The sequence below is a fragment of the Phalacrocorax aristotelis genome, chromosome 18 (genome assembly GCF_949628215.1).
Source record: "Phalacrocorax aristotelis chromosome 18, bGulAri2.1, whole genome shotgun sequence".
Taxonomy (NCBI): domain Eukaryota; kingdom Metazoa; phylum Chordata; class Aves; order Suliformes; family Phalacrocoracidae; genus Phalacrocorax; species Phalacrocorax aristotelis.
The window spans coordinates 2,838,477-2,853,629 of NC_134293.1; the positions used below are offsets into that span (position 1 = coordinate 2,838,477).

The 15,153-nt window shown below is 49.0% G+C and overlaps 1 protein-coding gene across 7 annotated transcripts in view; it reads left to right on the forward strand.

Moving 5' to 3' along the window:
* Nucleotides 1–15,153, forward strand: part of RPH3AL (rabphilin 3A like (without C2 domains)) — a 42,230-nt gene that overhangs the window by 15,446 nt on the left and 11,631 nt on the right. For all 7 annotated transcript variants that reach the window (XM_075112792.1, XM_075112794.1, XM_075112797.1 and 4 more), the window contains one exon: nt 9,250–9,424. In XM_075112792.1, the coding sequence (XP_074968893.1) occupies nt 9,250–9,424 (175 nt within the window). The remainder of the gene's footprint in view (nt 1–9,249; nt 9,425–15,153) is intronic.

Genomic DNA, 15,153 nt, shown 5'->3' on the forward strand with positions numbered 1-15,153 from the left:
GACCTTGGGATGGGGTTTGAGAGGCTTGGCTGGAGGCAAGGCAGGCTCGATGAACACGCACAATAGTGACAACTTTGGTTTATGAGGGGGTGGAGGGAAAAACCCACACCAGGCCCTGCAGCCTGTGTATGGCTTTGTGGAATTTTTCTAGCTATGGTCATAAAGAGACTGTTAGCTTTTGCTGCTGCACTCTCCCTCCTAGTTCTGTGGCAAATAAACTTGGCTAACACTGGTTCTTTAATACAGCTGGAGAGATCTATAGCATAGCTGCAATATTTGTCCCTCTAAAAATAACTAGGATTGCAGCTTCTAAGTCTGTTTTCCTCCCTGCCTGCAAAATCCCATAACTTGCCAGTGTGCGAGACTTCTAATGTAGGTTTCTAAAATTTTATATCCTTCATCCTTGACTTTACACTGCAAAAAGTAATGGCCTGCCTCAATTCTTGTCTGCCAGCCAGCATTCACCAACATCAGGGCTTGCTGTTCTACAGTGAAGTCAGTGAATTTGTTCTGTGATTACAGAAGGATTTCCACTTGTTCTCATCAATTTATTTTGGGCTTTTGCTCGTGGTCCTTGAACATCAATCCAGTGCAGCTATTTCTGACCACTGCAGCCAACTGTGAAACCTGGGTGCTGTGCTAAATCAATTTTTGAAGTGTAGTGAGGGCATTTGTGCAGGTGTTTGAGATGCTGATTTTTTTTTTTTTTTTTACTAATAGTGGAAACTTAGCGTTGCTTAGGTTTTACATAAGGGGGATTGTGTGTATGGGAGCACTTGCAAAGTTCATATTCAGGAAAGATGAGGGGTACATGGATGCTGCTGGCCTTTAACTTTTGAGCAGTGGTGTTGGTCCCTGGTCCCTGAATATTGCTAATAATTTGATATACTGAATCATACAGGTGTTTTGAATTCCAGGTGGAGGTCTCAAAATGAAGAGTAACGCAGGTCAGGATATTTTCTGTGTTCTGCAGGGAGATGGGTATGGAACTAAGATAGATTTATTTCTTCTTTTTTTCTGTTCTTTATGTGGTTTTTTTTGTCCTCATCCCCTACTGTGTAATTGGTTTGTTTTTCCTATTTCTTATTAAAATAATGAGGACCCGTGGTCACTGGACAGAGAAGAATATTAACCTGTCCAGTAAGTGTTATGTGCCACCAGTGTGTGAGGGTACAGTAACCTTCAGAGCTTGCTCTCTCCGTGAAACCTGAGATATGGCCAAAGTGCTTCCCTAATGAAAATGGATGGAACTTTCCCTCTTACACTAACTAAAAAATTAGCCTCATCTTACCTCCCAACCTGAAGCTTCATCTTTATTTTTCTAATTCTCTTTAAGGTTGGTTCAGGTCTGTCTTCTTTCCTGTTTGCAGTGGTGCTGGTGCCCAGACGGGGAGAAGGTTGGAAGGGTCACAGTGTGGACACGCAGTCAGGCATCAAATCACACATCCGCTCTATCTTCCCACATGCTCTGCTTTTATTTTGGGGGAAAGCAGAGAAGCATTGAGAATTAGCAGAAGCCTCGAGGCATGTCAGACAGGGCAAGGAAGTTGAGGCAATATCAGAATAAATGCCTGAAAAGTGACTTTGATCAGATCTTCCCTAAGAGTCTGTGTAAGGAAGATATGAGACTTCTAGGCCTCAGGCTGATGGCTGGTACTAGTGCAGTCCCTGAAGCTGGTTCAGGTGTCTTGATATTACAGGGCATGCACTAAATTACCAGGTTTCTTTTAAGGGCTTGTGTTCACAACCAGTTCCTTGTTGCCATCTGTTTCTGTGATCTGGATCTGTCTTATACTGCCATCTGCTCTGGACCAAACCCATTTGGCCATGCTCTTTGCTGAAGGTTATATTTGCTATCAATGAGAGCAGATGGATGTCTGTTCTTTGGGATCAGACAGTCTCGTTTCTGTCTAACCTCTGAGTCCCCTGCATGGTCAGTAGGTATCAGCACCATTTTATGTCCTGGAATCCAGGCAGGGAGCTTCAGGGACCCACTGAAGCACTTTGGGTTGTGTGATGCAGTAACAAGCCCTTATCTGTCCTTGTCAGTGTACAGTGTGACTGAGCAAGGTTCTTCTTTAGCCCATGCCAACAAAGCACATGCTTAAAGTAGGCTTGTCCCAGGCCACAGAGCTCTGGCAGCACCTCCCAACTTGTTGGGCCATGCTCAGGCCCTAAACTTGGCCAGATCTAGTGGGTGAGTGTGTGACGCTGGTCTGGAGTGCCCCCTCCAGCGGGTGTGATGAGATGTGGCATTTCCAAGCTAGGTGATTCCCTCCACATCAGCGCTTTGATCGCTGTTGGTAATTTTCTGAACCACCGCTCAAGCTATTTGGGCATGATATTTATGAAGCTCTCAGCTCTGTTAGTGAGAGACTGTTAGGCACTGAAGTGAGAAAGGGAGGTCATTCGGAAACCTGGATGGACTAAATGATGTTGGCTAGAGTTAATAAGTGTCATCTGGCTGGGACAAAAGCCTAGGACTATAATTGTCCCCTTTAGCCTCTGCCATGCGCTGAGTGAGCACGTGAGTCTTGTGGCCCGCCAGGATGTGACGCCAGGATGGTGGCATTGGTCGCTCACATATACCAGCAAACAGCTGAAGTGTGCAGCATTGTTCATACCTGCTAAAGCTCTCATCCCTCCATCTTCCTTGTTATTATTTATCCCTGTAGGCTTGATTTAAGCTAGGGTAAGTTTAGTGACACATCGCAGTCGTCTTCCCCCTTTTGCTGTGTGGACAGAATCTGTGCTGCCTGCAGTTCTGATTAAATCACCAGTATGCCTGGGTCAAAACGAAGACCAAAGTAACAAGCTATTGTTTGCATCAGTTTTTCAGTTGGAGTCAAACGCTTGATGCCCATAGATCGCTTTGGGAATCCCAACCTCAGCCATTCAGAACTGTTCTCTGCTGCTTCCTGTTTCCTTCAAAACCCTGCTGGGAAGGCTGTGCTGTGTAGCAATGAGGATCGAGTTGCTCTGACACGGTCTTATTTTTGGAGAGTGGAGATGATTAATGGATTCTGCCTGCTGCTTGTGTCCCAATCATCCAGAAGTGAAACGGTGTGTTCGGCAGCACTCGAGCTGCCAAGCGTGATGTATACCTGCAGGGTGAGGGGCTCTGAGCTGCCAGAGAGGCGCTGGGAGGAAAATACTGTGTTCTTGTGTGGCCAGGACCTGACAGAGCCTGGGTGTTCCTGCTGGCAAAGAGAACGTCCCCAGGGACCACCAGACACCCGTGTGTCATAAGTGCAACTCTTCTTACTGAAATAAGATAGACCTCATCTGCTTTAGGCCAGAACTGGCCTGCTGGAGGTACCGCTTGTCTCAGCTGTTTGCAGAAGCCTCTATTGAAAACCTTTTCTTCCAGATTCTGTGGACATTTTCCTTTGTAAAGTCTTGTGAGGGCGATGGAATTAAAGCTGGTGAGGACTGTGCTTTATTGTTCCTGCAAGCAAGGGTAGACGCAAGTTCAGTAAAGCTCCCATTCACCTTCGAGGGCAAGACTATCCCTTCCTTCTTCCCTCCTCCATGTGCTGCATTGCCTTTCTTAGCTTTGCCTCTTGCATTGTCTTTCTGGAGACCGAGCATGGAGGGCTGATCCTCCTCGGGGCAGTTCTGTTTCTGCATGTGCGTAAAGGCCTGTGGCATGATCAGGGGTGCTGATCCCTGACTGCAGCAAACGTTGGCCACGGGTTTGCAGTGAGCGTGTTTGCTGACTTGGCAGCGATGCACCCATGGAAATGGGAGCGCAGGGCAGAAAGGGAGCAAGTCCTCCAGCAAAATGGGCTTATTACAGCAGCTGTCAGAGGAGCAAAACTGCCTGGGAGGAGCTGCGATACAGCTGGAATGATTCCCTGCTGTCAGGCCTCTGGCAGAGCACGTGAGCTTGATAACAGCTTGAGGAGCAATGCCCGTGTTGAATTAGTCGCGTGTGGCTGAAGTCTGCCTGTCACTCCCTGGCCTAAGGGGGAAATGGGACCTGCTGTGTTTTGTCAAATCCCTGCCCAGCCATTTAATTCTCTGCACAGCCTTGTTTTGACTGATACCACCAGGTTCTGCAAAGCACCTTCCTGAATTACCACTTTATATATATTTTTTTTAATATCCATAATTAGCGATGCTATCATTGTAATTAAAATCCTCTTGGAAGCATTTGTGCACATTTACATTTGAATTGACACATCCAAAATTGTAGCAATAACGAAAACAGTTTAAGCAGGGTGGGGGAGATAGCTTTTTTTAAAACCCCATTGAATATGAAAGAGAGCGTCAGCTCTCAGGGACCTGTTAAAGTTTTAATTTGCCCCCTCTGCTTCACTTTCCCTTTAATTTCTTCTCCTTTGCTAAATGGCATTTTCATGGCTGGCTGCATTTCTTGGTTTATCACAATAAACCATGCAGAGGAAGAAGATTACTGTGCTGGAAGAATGGAGTTGTCCCCTCCCCTTTTGCCCCCAGGGCTTCCCTTTTCGCTTATACACTCATACCATTTTGAACATTATAAACCAACATAGCCTGGGGTTATTCCCGCCTGGCATGATGAGTTCTTGGCAAAATACCATGCTGATGGAGGGGAGTGTTTATTTTGGGTGACTCTGGATTGAATCAGTGATGTGCACCTGTTTGCAATTCAAAGAACTCATCAATAGCCTGCCATATTATTTTGGGGGGTGGTAGCAAGTGGTTAGACTCAAAATAGTGTCCTCTAGAATAGAGCCATAGGAAAAAAAAAAGAGGCCTGATTGAGAGGGGAATGATAAATCGTTGAAGGCTGGCAGCCATCGCAGCTTGAGAAACGTTGGGGTCAGAGGTGCGATAGATTTTGCTATTCCGGAAACAAAGCTCCAAATAGCAATTTCACTGCCTTTTAATTTTCTTCATCTTCAAGTGCTGAATGTGGGAGTTGACAACAGATTGCTGTAAATAATGTAATTGGAAATCTCTGTGTTATGGAAAAGCAGATGAATGCAAATAACGAAGCTGAAGAGTGCTTGCTCTTTCTCCCTGCCAGTGGCTCGCAGCGTGCCAGAGCCATGGCGGAGAGCTGGGACAAAAGTGAGTGTGTGGGCATGTGCTGCATGAGAGCAATGGCAACGAAGTCCTCCCAGGGTGGCTGCGTTTGCAGGTGCCTTTCTCTTCATTAAGCATTGTAGCCCAGGAGAACCTGCTCCCCTGCCTTTTGCCTGCTGGGGGATTGAGCCCGTAATGTTGGTGTCAGCATGGGAAGCTAAAGGTAGCTGTTTTCCTCTGGTGCAGCTCAGCCCAGGCTGCTGTGAAGGAAGGGGGCTGCAGGATGAGGACAGCTACTGTGTGGCAAGCAGTAGTTGGTAGAACAAAATGTGGCTTCGCAGTGAAGAGCCTTCCTAAGCGTCACTGTCTGGGGGGCTCGTGGCTTGGTGAAGCGAACTGTGGTGGGGTGCAAGTGTTTGGTATGATTCCTTCAGCTGTGACCCCGTCTCTTGGTCAGCAAGTCCTAATGTTCTCCCTGTGTAGGAGTTTTTTTAGCACTTGCATGTTCAGAGAGGGAGAAAGAGGAGGCAGAAGTTTGAGCAGTAACGTGTGTTTCACCACAGCCCAGTGATTCTCCGTTAGGTCCCATTTAGAGGCTGCACTTGCATGTGCTAGATAAAAATATGCATCTGCTTCTGACTGTCTCATCCTGTAGCTATAATGATGGCTTGATGCAACTTTAATAGGAATATTGTCAGGGTTATAAAAGGCACTGAGCTCTCTGGAATTGTCATGGCCATGGCCATTAAATTGGTTTGAAGTAATAAAAAAATGAGTCTGTTGCTAAAGTAGCTCTTCTCCCCCGTGTTCTCCCCCCGTGCTTTAGGGTAGTTTAGGTGTCAGGGGAGGCAGAAGGACAGGAGCCTGAAGGAAGTCAATATTTAGCTTGGATTTTGGTTATGTTTGGCTGGACCAGTTTGAGTGCAGTGGGACGGGGACTGCTGCAGCCAGTGGACCGTGGTGTGGCTGGTCTATCCTGAGCTACACGCTGAGCCATCACATCCTGGGCTGGGATAATGCAGATACAGATCTTTACTCCCCTCTGTTAAGCACTTGGAGCAAAGGATCATCAATGTTACTTAATGTTACTTAAAACTGGGTTGTTGCAAGAGACTGGAAGGGGCTAGCGTTCCCTCTTGCTGATGAAATTCCACCTCCACCCAAACTCAGGCTGTCGTGGGGCCTGGATTTCACCTTGCATGCCAACAGGACCGGACCGGTGGCAGCAAAAATCTCTCCTCCTTCGGAAGAGCAAACTCCTGCTAATAAACAGGAGTTTTATTCTTGAAGCACTGTTATGGATTTATTAGTTTAAAATCAAGAAAGAACTTCGCTGTTGGGCCACTCTTGCGATCAATGAAACTACCATCAATAGCAGTCAGCAACATCGACTTGTTTTGATGCATGGATGCTAAAGCTAACCTGTGTGCCAATGTGCAGCACAGGACGTGAACCACGGTGGTTTCGGATGGGGCATGCTGCTCACCCGGGGGAGCAGAGGTACTAAATTAATACAGGGGAGAGCATCTTGCTGCAGCTATTTTAGAGCTGATTTCTAAACAATTTCAGCACTGCTGTAATGAAACCAAACGCTATTAGAAGCACCAGTTTGAAGTGACTATGTGTGCCTAGAATCAATTTTATACTAGTATTACTACATCAGAGCTGGGTGTATTATGTCATTAACTCTTTCTATGACTTGCTTTAGGGTAGTGACAAGCCTGGGGGTGACCAGCCTTTTCTTATGCAATCCTTGCTGTGTCTGATTGGTTTTATGGTGTGCCTAAATTGTAGTTTGCCTGAAGATAATAGGTATCTTTAGTGCTTCAAATTAAATTACAGATGTTGCAAGGTCTGTTCAGAGAACGACTGTAAGAATAGGTTGCTTCCTCCCCAGCAGTTTGTGCGGGGAAGCTACGTGTGCCCCAGCTACCCAATGTGGAGCAGGGGGCGGACACCCTGCCCTCGTCAAGCCATGGCGCTGATCAGGGTGCAAGCCCGGTGGCCGCAGCAGTCCCAGTTCTGCTGTGTCCTGTGCGTGCAGCTGCGCCCGAGGCCTCCAGCCTTCCTGAGAGAAGGGAGACCAGGGCTTGCCCAGCTTGCAGCTGCTGCATCGTGGATGCTTACCTGAGTTGCAGTGGGCTAACCTCCGTGCAGAGACATCTGTCCCAGATTTAAAAAACATATTGCATTTCCTGATTCATGATTTTGCGGGGATAGCAGAGCACATTTCTCTGGGGTCTCTGTGCCCTACTGATGAGTGCTGTTGTACAAGCTGTACCGAATGCTGCGCAGTCCCTCCATGCCAGCAGAGGGTACAGAAGGAGCTGTGTCAGCTTGTGCCTTGACTGGCTGGGTCGCTGTTTTGGCTCTTTGCGTGCTGGTGAAGGAGCTGGTATAGTGGCCTGCCAAGGTCCCCTCTGTAGAATAAGAACTTGCAGTCCTCTCTCCTTCAGGGAACTGGCTTCCCAGCTTTTTGCTTGGATGGCAGACTCTGTCCCGCTGGGCTGTTACCCAGAAGGAAAATGTTGGTGTAACTGCAGGGTGCTCTCACCTCCCGATTTCTACATCCTGCTGTAGTGCACATGAGCTTCTCTCTTGCACTCTTAAAGTAACTGACGTGTGTGCTGGGTCACAACGATGCTCTGCTTTCTTCTGCTGGGTGCTCTTCTTTTAAAAAGCATCCTCCCAGGCTCCCCTCTGAATTCAGATCACTTCCACTTGGCTTTTGAGACCCCAAATGCAGAGATTTTAGCTCTCTGTTGATGGCTCTGGACTAGGAACCAGGCAACCTGCTGAGCAATCTCTTCCCGTCAGTGAAATGGTGATGGTGGTGTCCTGCTTTTTGTGCCTGCATGAGAACTTCTCATGAGTGCCAGGTGTTGTCACTGCCCTCTGCTTTGATTAAGCCCTAAATGCAAACTGCAAATGTATTGCTGTAATTAGGGATATCTGCATTTGCACTCATTGCCATTGTGGTGATTCTATATGCAAAATGCTTTGGAAACTGAGAGCAGAAACACTGATGGTCTCCTTTACTCTGAACAGGAGTGCAAGATTTTGCCCCCCTTGCATGAAATAGAAAATTATATTTTTACAATATTAACTTATATTTGCCCCGACTGTCTCATTAGCTCATTACTGGAATGCTGGAGGGCACAAAAGAATTAGGTTTTTAGAGGCCATTTCTTGTCTGAGCTGCTGTCTTTTTCCCTTCCTCTGGCTCACAGCAGGCTTTATATTAAATATACTTAATAGATCTCCTTCATCATAAGCTGCATTAAAACTAAAGTGGAGAGTAAAGGGTGTCCTTACAGGAGATATTACAGTTTAGTGCTCGCAGTCCATTTCCTGCTGCAGGTTCAGGTTATTTGGGCGGTGTTGTTCTTGTTCTGGGGTTTTCAAGCACGCTCATTAAATGATCTGGCTTGACCTGAATTGCTCTGTGAAATGAATGCCAAGGCTGTGCCGTTTGGTACGGCACAAGGCATCATTTCTTCTGTCCTGGCATTACCACTTGCATCCCCCAGCTGCTGATGGTCTGTGACTCTCTTGGAGGTAAAGTGATCCAAGCGGAGGAACCCAGCCTGGGGAGAAGATACTTGTCAGGACTTGCTGCCCCTCCAGCCAGCACAAGACTTGTTTTACTCTAAGCAAAGCATGTGTTTGGAGCATGCTGGAGAATGTTGCTACCCATGGCATGTGCCTACTTTCTCTGGGAAGCTTTTCTTTTTGTGGATTCCCAATGGGAAAGCAAGAGATGCAGAATCAGAACTGCCCACTGCTTAGTGCAGGCCAGGGAACCTCCATTGCGATATCCTTGTAGTAAGCCTGGGAACGTGCATTTGACTCAAGCGCAGCATCAGAGAAATATCTAGGCTTGACCCAGAGAATGTAAGAAGCTCCATGGTTTGCACGATCGCCCTCTGTTCCTCCTTTAGGCTGTGCCTGTTGCTCATTCAAATTTGTGGTATTTTAGTGGTGGAAGAAGGACCAAGGTGAAGCTGGGCTGACAATGTGTGGGGAGGAATTTGGGATGCTGTGGTACTTGCAGAGCGCAGGGGAACCATTGGGGTCTGTGAACTGGAAGGCTTGACCCTTCCTGTGTTTGAGTCGGGTCAAGGTAGCTCAGAGGGAGTGGCTGGGCTGAGCTAGGTGGGGAGCTCATTTGCTGCTGATTGTGCTCTCTTGCTGTAAAAACCCAGGCTTAAGGTGTTGTGTCTCCATCTTCAACAGGTTTGGAAGAGGTCTGGTGCCTGGTTCTACAAAGGGCTGCCCAAGTACATCATGCCTTTGAAGAGCAGCAGCAAGCCCAATGAGCTGTCCTCGCAGCCTCGGCAAAGCGAGCCAGCCGTGCCAGAGGCAGAGAGCGTCAGGACCAGCCGATCCTTCACCTGGGCCAAGGGAAAAGGTTGGTTGTGTGCTCCTTGCCCAGGAAACAGGTAGGGAGAGGGGGCGAAGGACCTGTTGCTGGCAGGATTCAGCTAATAGGGGAGGTTCTCTGTTAGGGGTGGGGGATAGCCTAACAGTGGTGCGTTTCCCATGTGGGCAGTGGTGGGTTTTGTTGGCTATGGTATGTGTTTTAGGTTTCGCTGTTAGTTAAGTGCATATTGGTGGCCCAGAATAGCGCCAGTCCTCCTGGAGTCCTTTGTCCTTCAGTCCACCCTTGCTTTTCTCCATTCCTTGCAGCCCCCACTGTTTTGCTGGGACTGCCGAGGGAGCAACGAGCTGTGAAGCAGACTGCAGCCCAAAGAGCTCCTTCTGCTGAAGTACGTAGGATGGGGCCCACTGATGGACATCATTGTGCAGCCAAGGCTGACAAAAGGCTGGTCTCATTCCCTAGCATCGTAGAATCATAGAACCATTAAGGTTGGAAAAGACCTCTAGGATCAAGTCCAACCATCAACCCAATACTACCAGGCCTCCTAAACCATGCCCTGGAGTGCCACATCTACATGTCTTTTAAATACCTCCAGGGATGGTGACTCCCCCACCTCTCTGGGCAGCCTGTTCTGGTGCCTGACCTCTCTCCTTGGGGCTGCTCGCTCCTTGCATCTGCTGCTCCACAGAGCACCACTGGGCAGATACCTCAAGTCGCTTTGAGCTGGATTAGAAATTACACCCCCAAGCATCTCCCTGGGGTCTTCCTGGTGCTTGGAGCTAGTGGGCAGACAATCTTCTGTGGTCAGTGGGCAGAAGTGAGCTGATGCTGGCTGTGTCCTTTTGTGCCTGACCCTCCCTGAGCAGGTGAGACTGGCAACGGGTGAAGCTGCTTCCCCAGGCCTTGGGGAGGGGGCTGAGTTTTGCAGCATGGAGAACTCAGGGCTGATTTGTTCTTTAAATGTGTCTCAGAGAAGCTGTTGATTAACGTGGCCCTGTGCAGGGCTGGGACCAGAGTACTGGCAAGCCTGAAGATTTCATTAGCTTCCGCACTCACATACCTGTTCTTTGAGGTAGACTTTGATTGAAGTAGACTGTTTTATCACATGTGGCATCTTGGATCACTGCTGCGTCAGATCCCATTCACGGTGCTGCCTTGTAGGGCTTTTTTCCTCCCCTCTCTTCAGTCGTATGCCCACTCCGCTGCTGTGCCGAGAGCCAGCTGGGGGGAAAGCGCAGAATTAAAACTGCTGCCAGTCTGCCTTGATTTCTCTTCATTTCTTTCTGGTGTGGATTAGCAGAACTGTCTGGCCTCTCTCCCCTTCTGTCTTTTGCTATTAGATCCCCGCAACTGGAGAAGACCTCTTCAGTGTACCAGCAGCACACGCTTACACATCAAGATAAATCTTATCAGTAGTGCAGGGGGAAATAACCTTTTAATAAAGAGGACTCAGGAGAGTCGGGTTTACAAACCTTCTCTTCAGGCCCCAGCTAGGAAAGCACTCCCATCCCTACTGTAACTTCTGTAATTAAAGACAAATTAGATCAGCAATAGATGGTTGTGCTTCTCTCCAGGAGATGCTTGGAAGGAGTTGTCTTAGCAAATGAACTGATCGATGAAGTATTTTCTGTTCACGTGGTACAGAAAATATTATAAGGCTCATTATATGTTAAGCCCAGATCTGGCCTGCTTTTTAGTTCAGCATTTTAGTTGAGTTTTGTTTTGGGGGAAGGCTTCCCCCTAAATACTGGCAGGAGCAGCAAAGGAGCAGGTGGAAGACAGCGAAGTGGCCTTTAGTCAGGTTTGGTGTGAGTAGCGAGCTGCCTTTCTCCCTGTGCACCGATTTTTGACTGGCTGCTTTTCTGTGGGTTGGATAAGATTAATTTATGGTTTTATTTTCTGGTGCTTTCTTTCCTTGTTGCCCTTCTCTGTTAAGCCGCCTGTCCTCTGGACAGCTTTCAATGGGATCTTTGGGCTGTAATTCATCTCTGAAGCTGGGAGCTTGTACAACTTGCCCCCCCATTTAACTCTTTTTTTTCATCTGCTGCTGCTGGGACTTGTGCTGTTTGTCATCTGAAACCTCTGCAATGTGCAGGGCAGCTGCCTTCCCTCGTGGAGATGATGTAGCTGTGATATTGCCGGCGTGAATCTGCGGCTGGGCCTGGACAGAGCTTTGCGAGGCCGGGCCTGACAAGGCAGCCTGCCTTACCTCTGCCTGGCTGATAGCATTTGTAAGCTCGCACCTCGTATGCATTCATCTGAATGCGTCCTTTCGGCACTGAGTGAAGCCCTGTTGCTTGTTTGGCAGGACGTTCTCGAGAACGAGCTCTGGCATTTAACGTGCCTGACTCTGACAGGCTGCTCTCGGTGGGGTTGCCGTTATCTTGGCCAGCCGTGTGTCACCTCCCAGGCACTGAAGGAGCTGTCTCTCAGCCATTAAGGGATTCAAATCAGGTGGGACCAGCACAGGTGCAGCCGTCCCAGCACAGTCCCTGGGAGACAGGAGCCACGGTTTTCCCTTTGACATCCTCCATGCCAGGAGCTGTCATTCAGCAGGGATGGGGCAGACCTCAAGTGTCCCTTTTCCCCCCGAAGGAGGGGATCAGTGCCAGGCCCTGGGTACCAGCCACTCTCACTATGTGTGCTGCGGGAGGGCGGGAAGGCAGCGGGACCGAGGGACTGCAGGAACATGCCTCTTGGAAGAAATGCCAAACCCACCAGAAAGAAGTTTTATTTTTACACACCCATTATTTCTCTCGTGCTTGCTGACACTGGGATTTGCCGTTGCCTTTAGTTTTTCTGTAATAAACAAGCAGTTGCCATGGGAACTCTGCTATTAGTTAAGGCACAAATGTATTGTCATGGGGAGAATAGCAGTAATATTCCTCGTGCTGGGGAGCAGCTCTGCTCCATGTGCTGGAATGTGGGTGGGTTTCTGCACCAGGTCAGGCAGGACAGGGCTGTCACGGGGTGGGGAGCAATAAGCAGCAGGGTTTTCCTTCCTCTGAACTCTGAGTTCTGCAGAAAAAAATGTGAGGCAACAGGGTGGGAAAAAAAGAAGTGTGATCCCCGAGGTATTGCACTGTTTGGCATGGGGGCTTCCTGCTGCTCTGCTCGGTCTCTGGTGGTTTCTGCCGTTGCAATGTGTTCCAGTCCTGTTGCCAAGCAATGCGACACACTGGGCTCGGCGCTGTTGGAGGCGCAGGAGCCGTGCCTGGGCAGGGGGATGCAGCGGGTCCGTCCAGCAGCTGTGCGGTGGAGGCCAAATCCCTGAGTGATGGAGCAGAGAGGAGAGTGCTGGGGCAGGTCAAGCACTTTGCAGGCCACTGAGGAGTCATCCAACTTCTCTACAAGTTTGGGCAGCACTGAAGCTGCATGTGTGCTGCTTCTGAAGGGGAGAGCAGATGGGTCCCATCCCCTCCTCCTGCTGGCAGATGTCCCTGCAACTGGGACCAGTGCTGGGTGTGATCTAGCAAGGGAGCTGCACTCGGTGAGACACTTGGGTTGTAATAAAACTCTTAATCTCTGACCCTCCCTCCCGCAGTGGCCAGAAGCTGTCAGCCTCCCCGCTCCCCAGAGGTCATGTTTGCAAAGGCTGATGATACGGGTGCTTGCAGGGGAGCTGCGTGCTCGAGGGCTTGTGCTCAGCCTGCTCATCCAGTGTGTCTTGGCTGTGCTGGTGTGTGCAGCTGTTCAGAGCTGTTGCTGCAGGGTGTCCATTCGTGCCCACATGTTCTTTCTGTATTTTTGGCAGCTGTAAGAAGTGCCAAGCTTTGTGTGTGCGGCAAATGAGCTCTGCCCCGCAATGGGCAGCAGGAGGGAGCGTGGCTGGCTCTTTCCATCGCAGGCATGCCCATACCAAATGAACATATTTAATATTAGAGCTCAACCCCAGCCAAGTGCTCCTTTCCCCTTGGCCTTGGCACAGCTCCCCACATCCTCTGATGCTAGGGTTGAGTGCAACCCTGCAGCCCTCCACTGTTCCCTGTGGCTCTCCATGCCGTGAGGCTCTGGTACCTCTAGCCTAGAGGTTGAACCACGTGTTGGAGGGATTGTGGGCTCCAGCAGCAGCCGCGAGGGTTCAGGCCCTCCATGAGTGACCCGTTCCCTGTGGGAATACTGCTTTTCTTGCAAGTTTTATCTCAGCATATTTTTTAATGAGCTTTTTTCCAGTCAGCTGGAGATGGAGGGGGATAAATCTGTTACATTCTCTGAAAGTACAGCTGTCCAATGACTCTTATTGATATATCAGCAACTGCTGGAACACCAGATTTATGACTTCTGGGCTCTGGAAAGTGCCAGCAGAAGGTCTGGGAGCTTTGGGAGAAAAATTACCTTAAAGGGAAACATTGGTACAGTGGGTAAAATACACTCTTATTGGTAGCAGAGGAAATGAGAGCAGACCGGGCTGTTCCTGCGGTGTGAGTGCCTTCATGTCATTAATATTTTCTTCCTCCTGTGCTGGTCCTCTCCACATTGGTGAATGGCAGAAGGGAAGGCAGCTAAAGTCACCTCCAATGATGTACTGGGGCCTTCTCCAAAAAAATCCTGACTTCTAGCATTTTTAAAGGATTCGTGGAGGAAGGAGCTGTTCTGAAGTGATGGAATTTATGAATCTGGGAGGCCAAAAAAGGGTGATGACCAAGTGGGATGGGAGTACAGTTGCGGAGGGAATTGGGCAGTGGGACAGTCAGATGATTCTTACAGCTGAGATTTGGATTTTGTAGCAAAGAGCCTGGTATGTATGGGCTGTCATTAATGGTATTTATATAAAGTCCCCCACCTCTCCCAGGGAGCTTTGGGGAAGTAGTGAAGCTGTCTTTAAGACAGCAAAGCCCAAAGCCAAACCTTTGCTTTGAGAATGCTTAGCCAGAAGTGCAGCCCCCCTGCTTATAACGGGGCTTCGCTTTCTGCCTATCTCAGCCCCACAGTCCCTTTCCCCGCAGGTGAGAGGTCCCAGTTCTGGTGGTGCTGGGTGGAGAAAGCTGCAGTCACGGGAGGAGCTGGTGCTGGGGGGGAAGAGCTGCACGGGCAGCAAACAGGGGGCCTGGCAGTCTGCCCTCTGCACAGCGCTTCCCAGCAGCACGGTGTGCATGGGGAGCTGCCTGCCAGGGCAACTTCAATAACACTTTGCAATAACACTGGCAGTCAGCTTTAATATCCTCAGATGTGTTAAGTCCAGAAAAGCACTATTTTAGTTATTAATTTTTTTTTAATCAAATATTTTGTGTAGTACAGATTACTGCCTGAATACAGGAGCATCTGCAGAGGTCCTTGGCAGAAATGTTTGACAGCTTGTGCTCGCCTTTGCAAGGGGAAGGATACCCGTCCTCCTGCCTGGGGCAGCATCAAAGGCTTTGTAGCTCTGTGAACCACGTGTAGTGAATTTTAGTGCTGATGTAGAGAGACGAACTGACGGCTCTCTCTGCTACCCTATGGTTGCCACCTTGTACCACTGCACCCACGGCCCTCCTGCACACGGCAGCACTGTGAGGATGAGCACAGTGGGGGGGCAAAGGAGTTTGTTCAGCGGCAGGACAGAGAACTCATTTTTCATACAAAGGTGAGCTTATAACTATATACTGATGAATATAAAGAAATAGTTGGGGCTTCGTTTTTCTACAGTAGAGGCTGTAGGTTGCGGTGTTGTGTACTCTGTTCCACATGAGCCAGTATTGTACTTTCCACCAGAAATTGTGTCCCGCTGTTTGAAATGGCTTTTGAACTTCCAGGAGAGCTGGTACGTGCCTTGGTCAGAT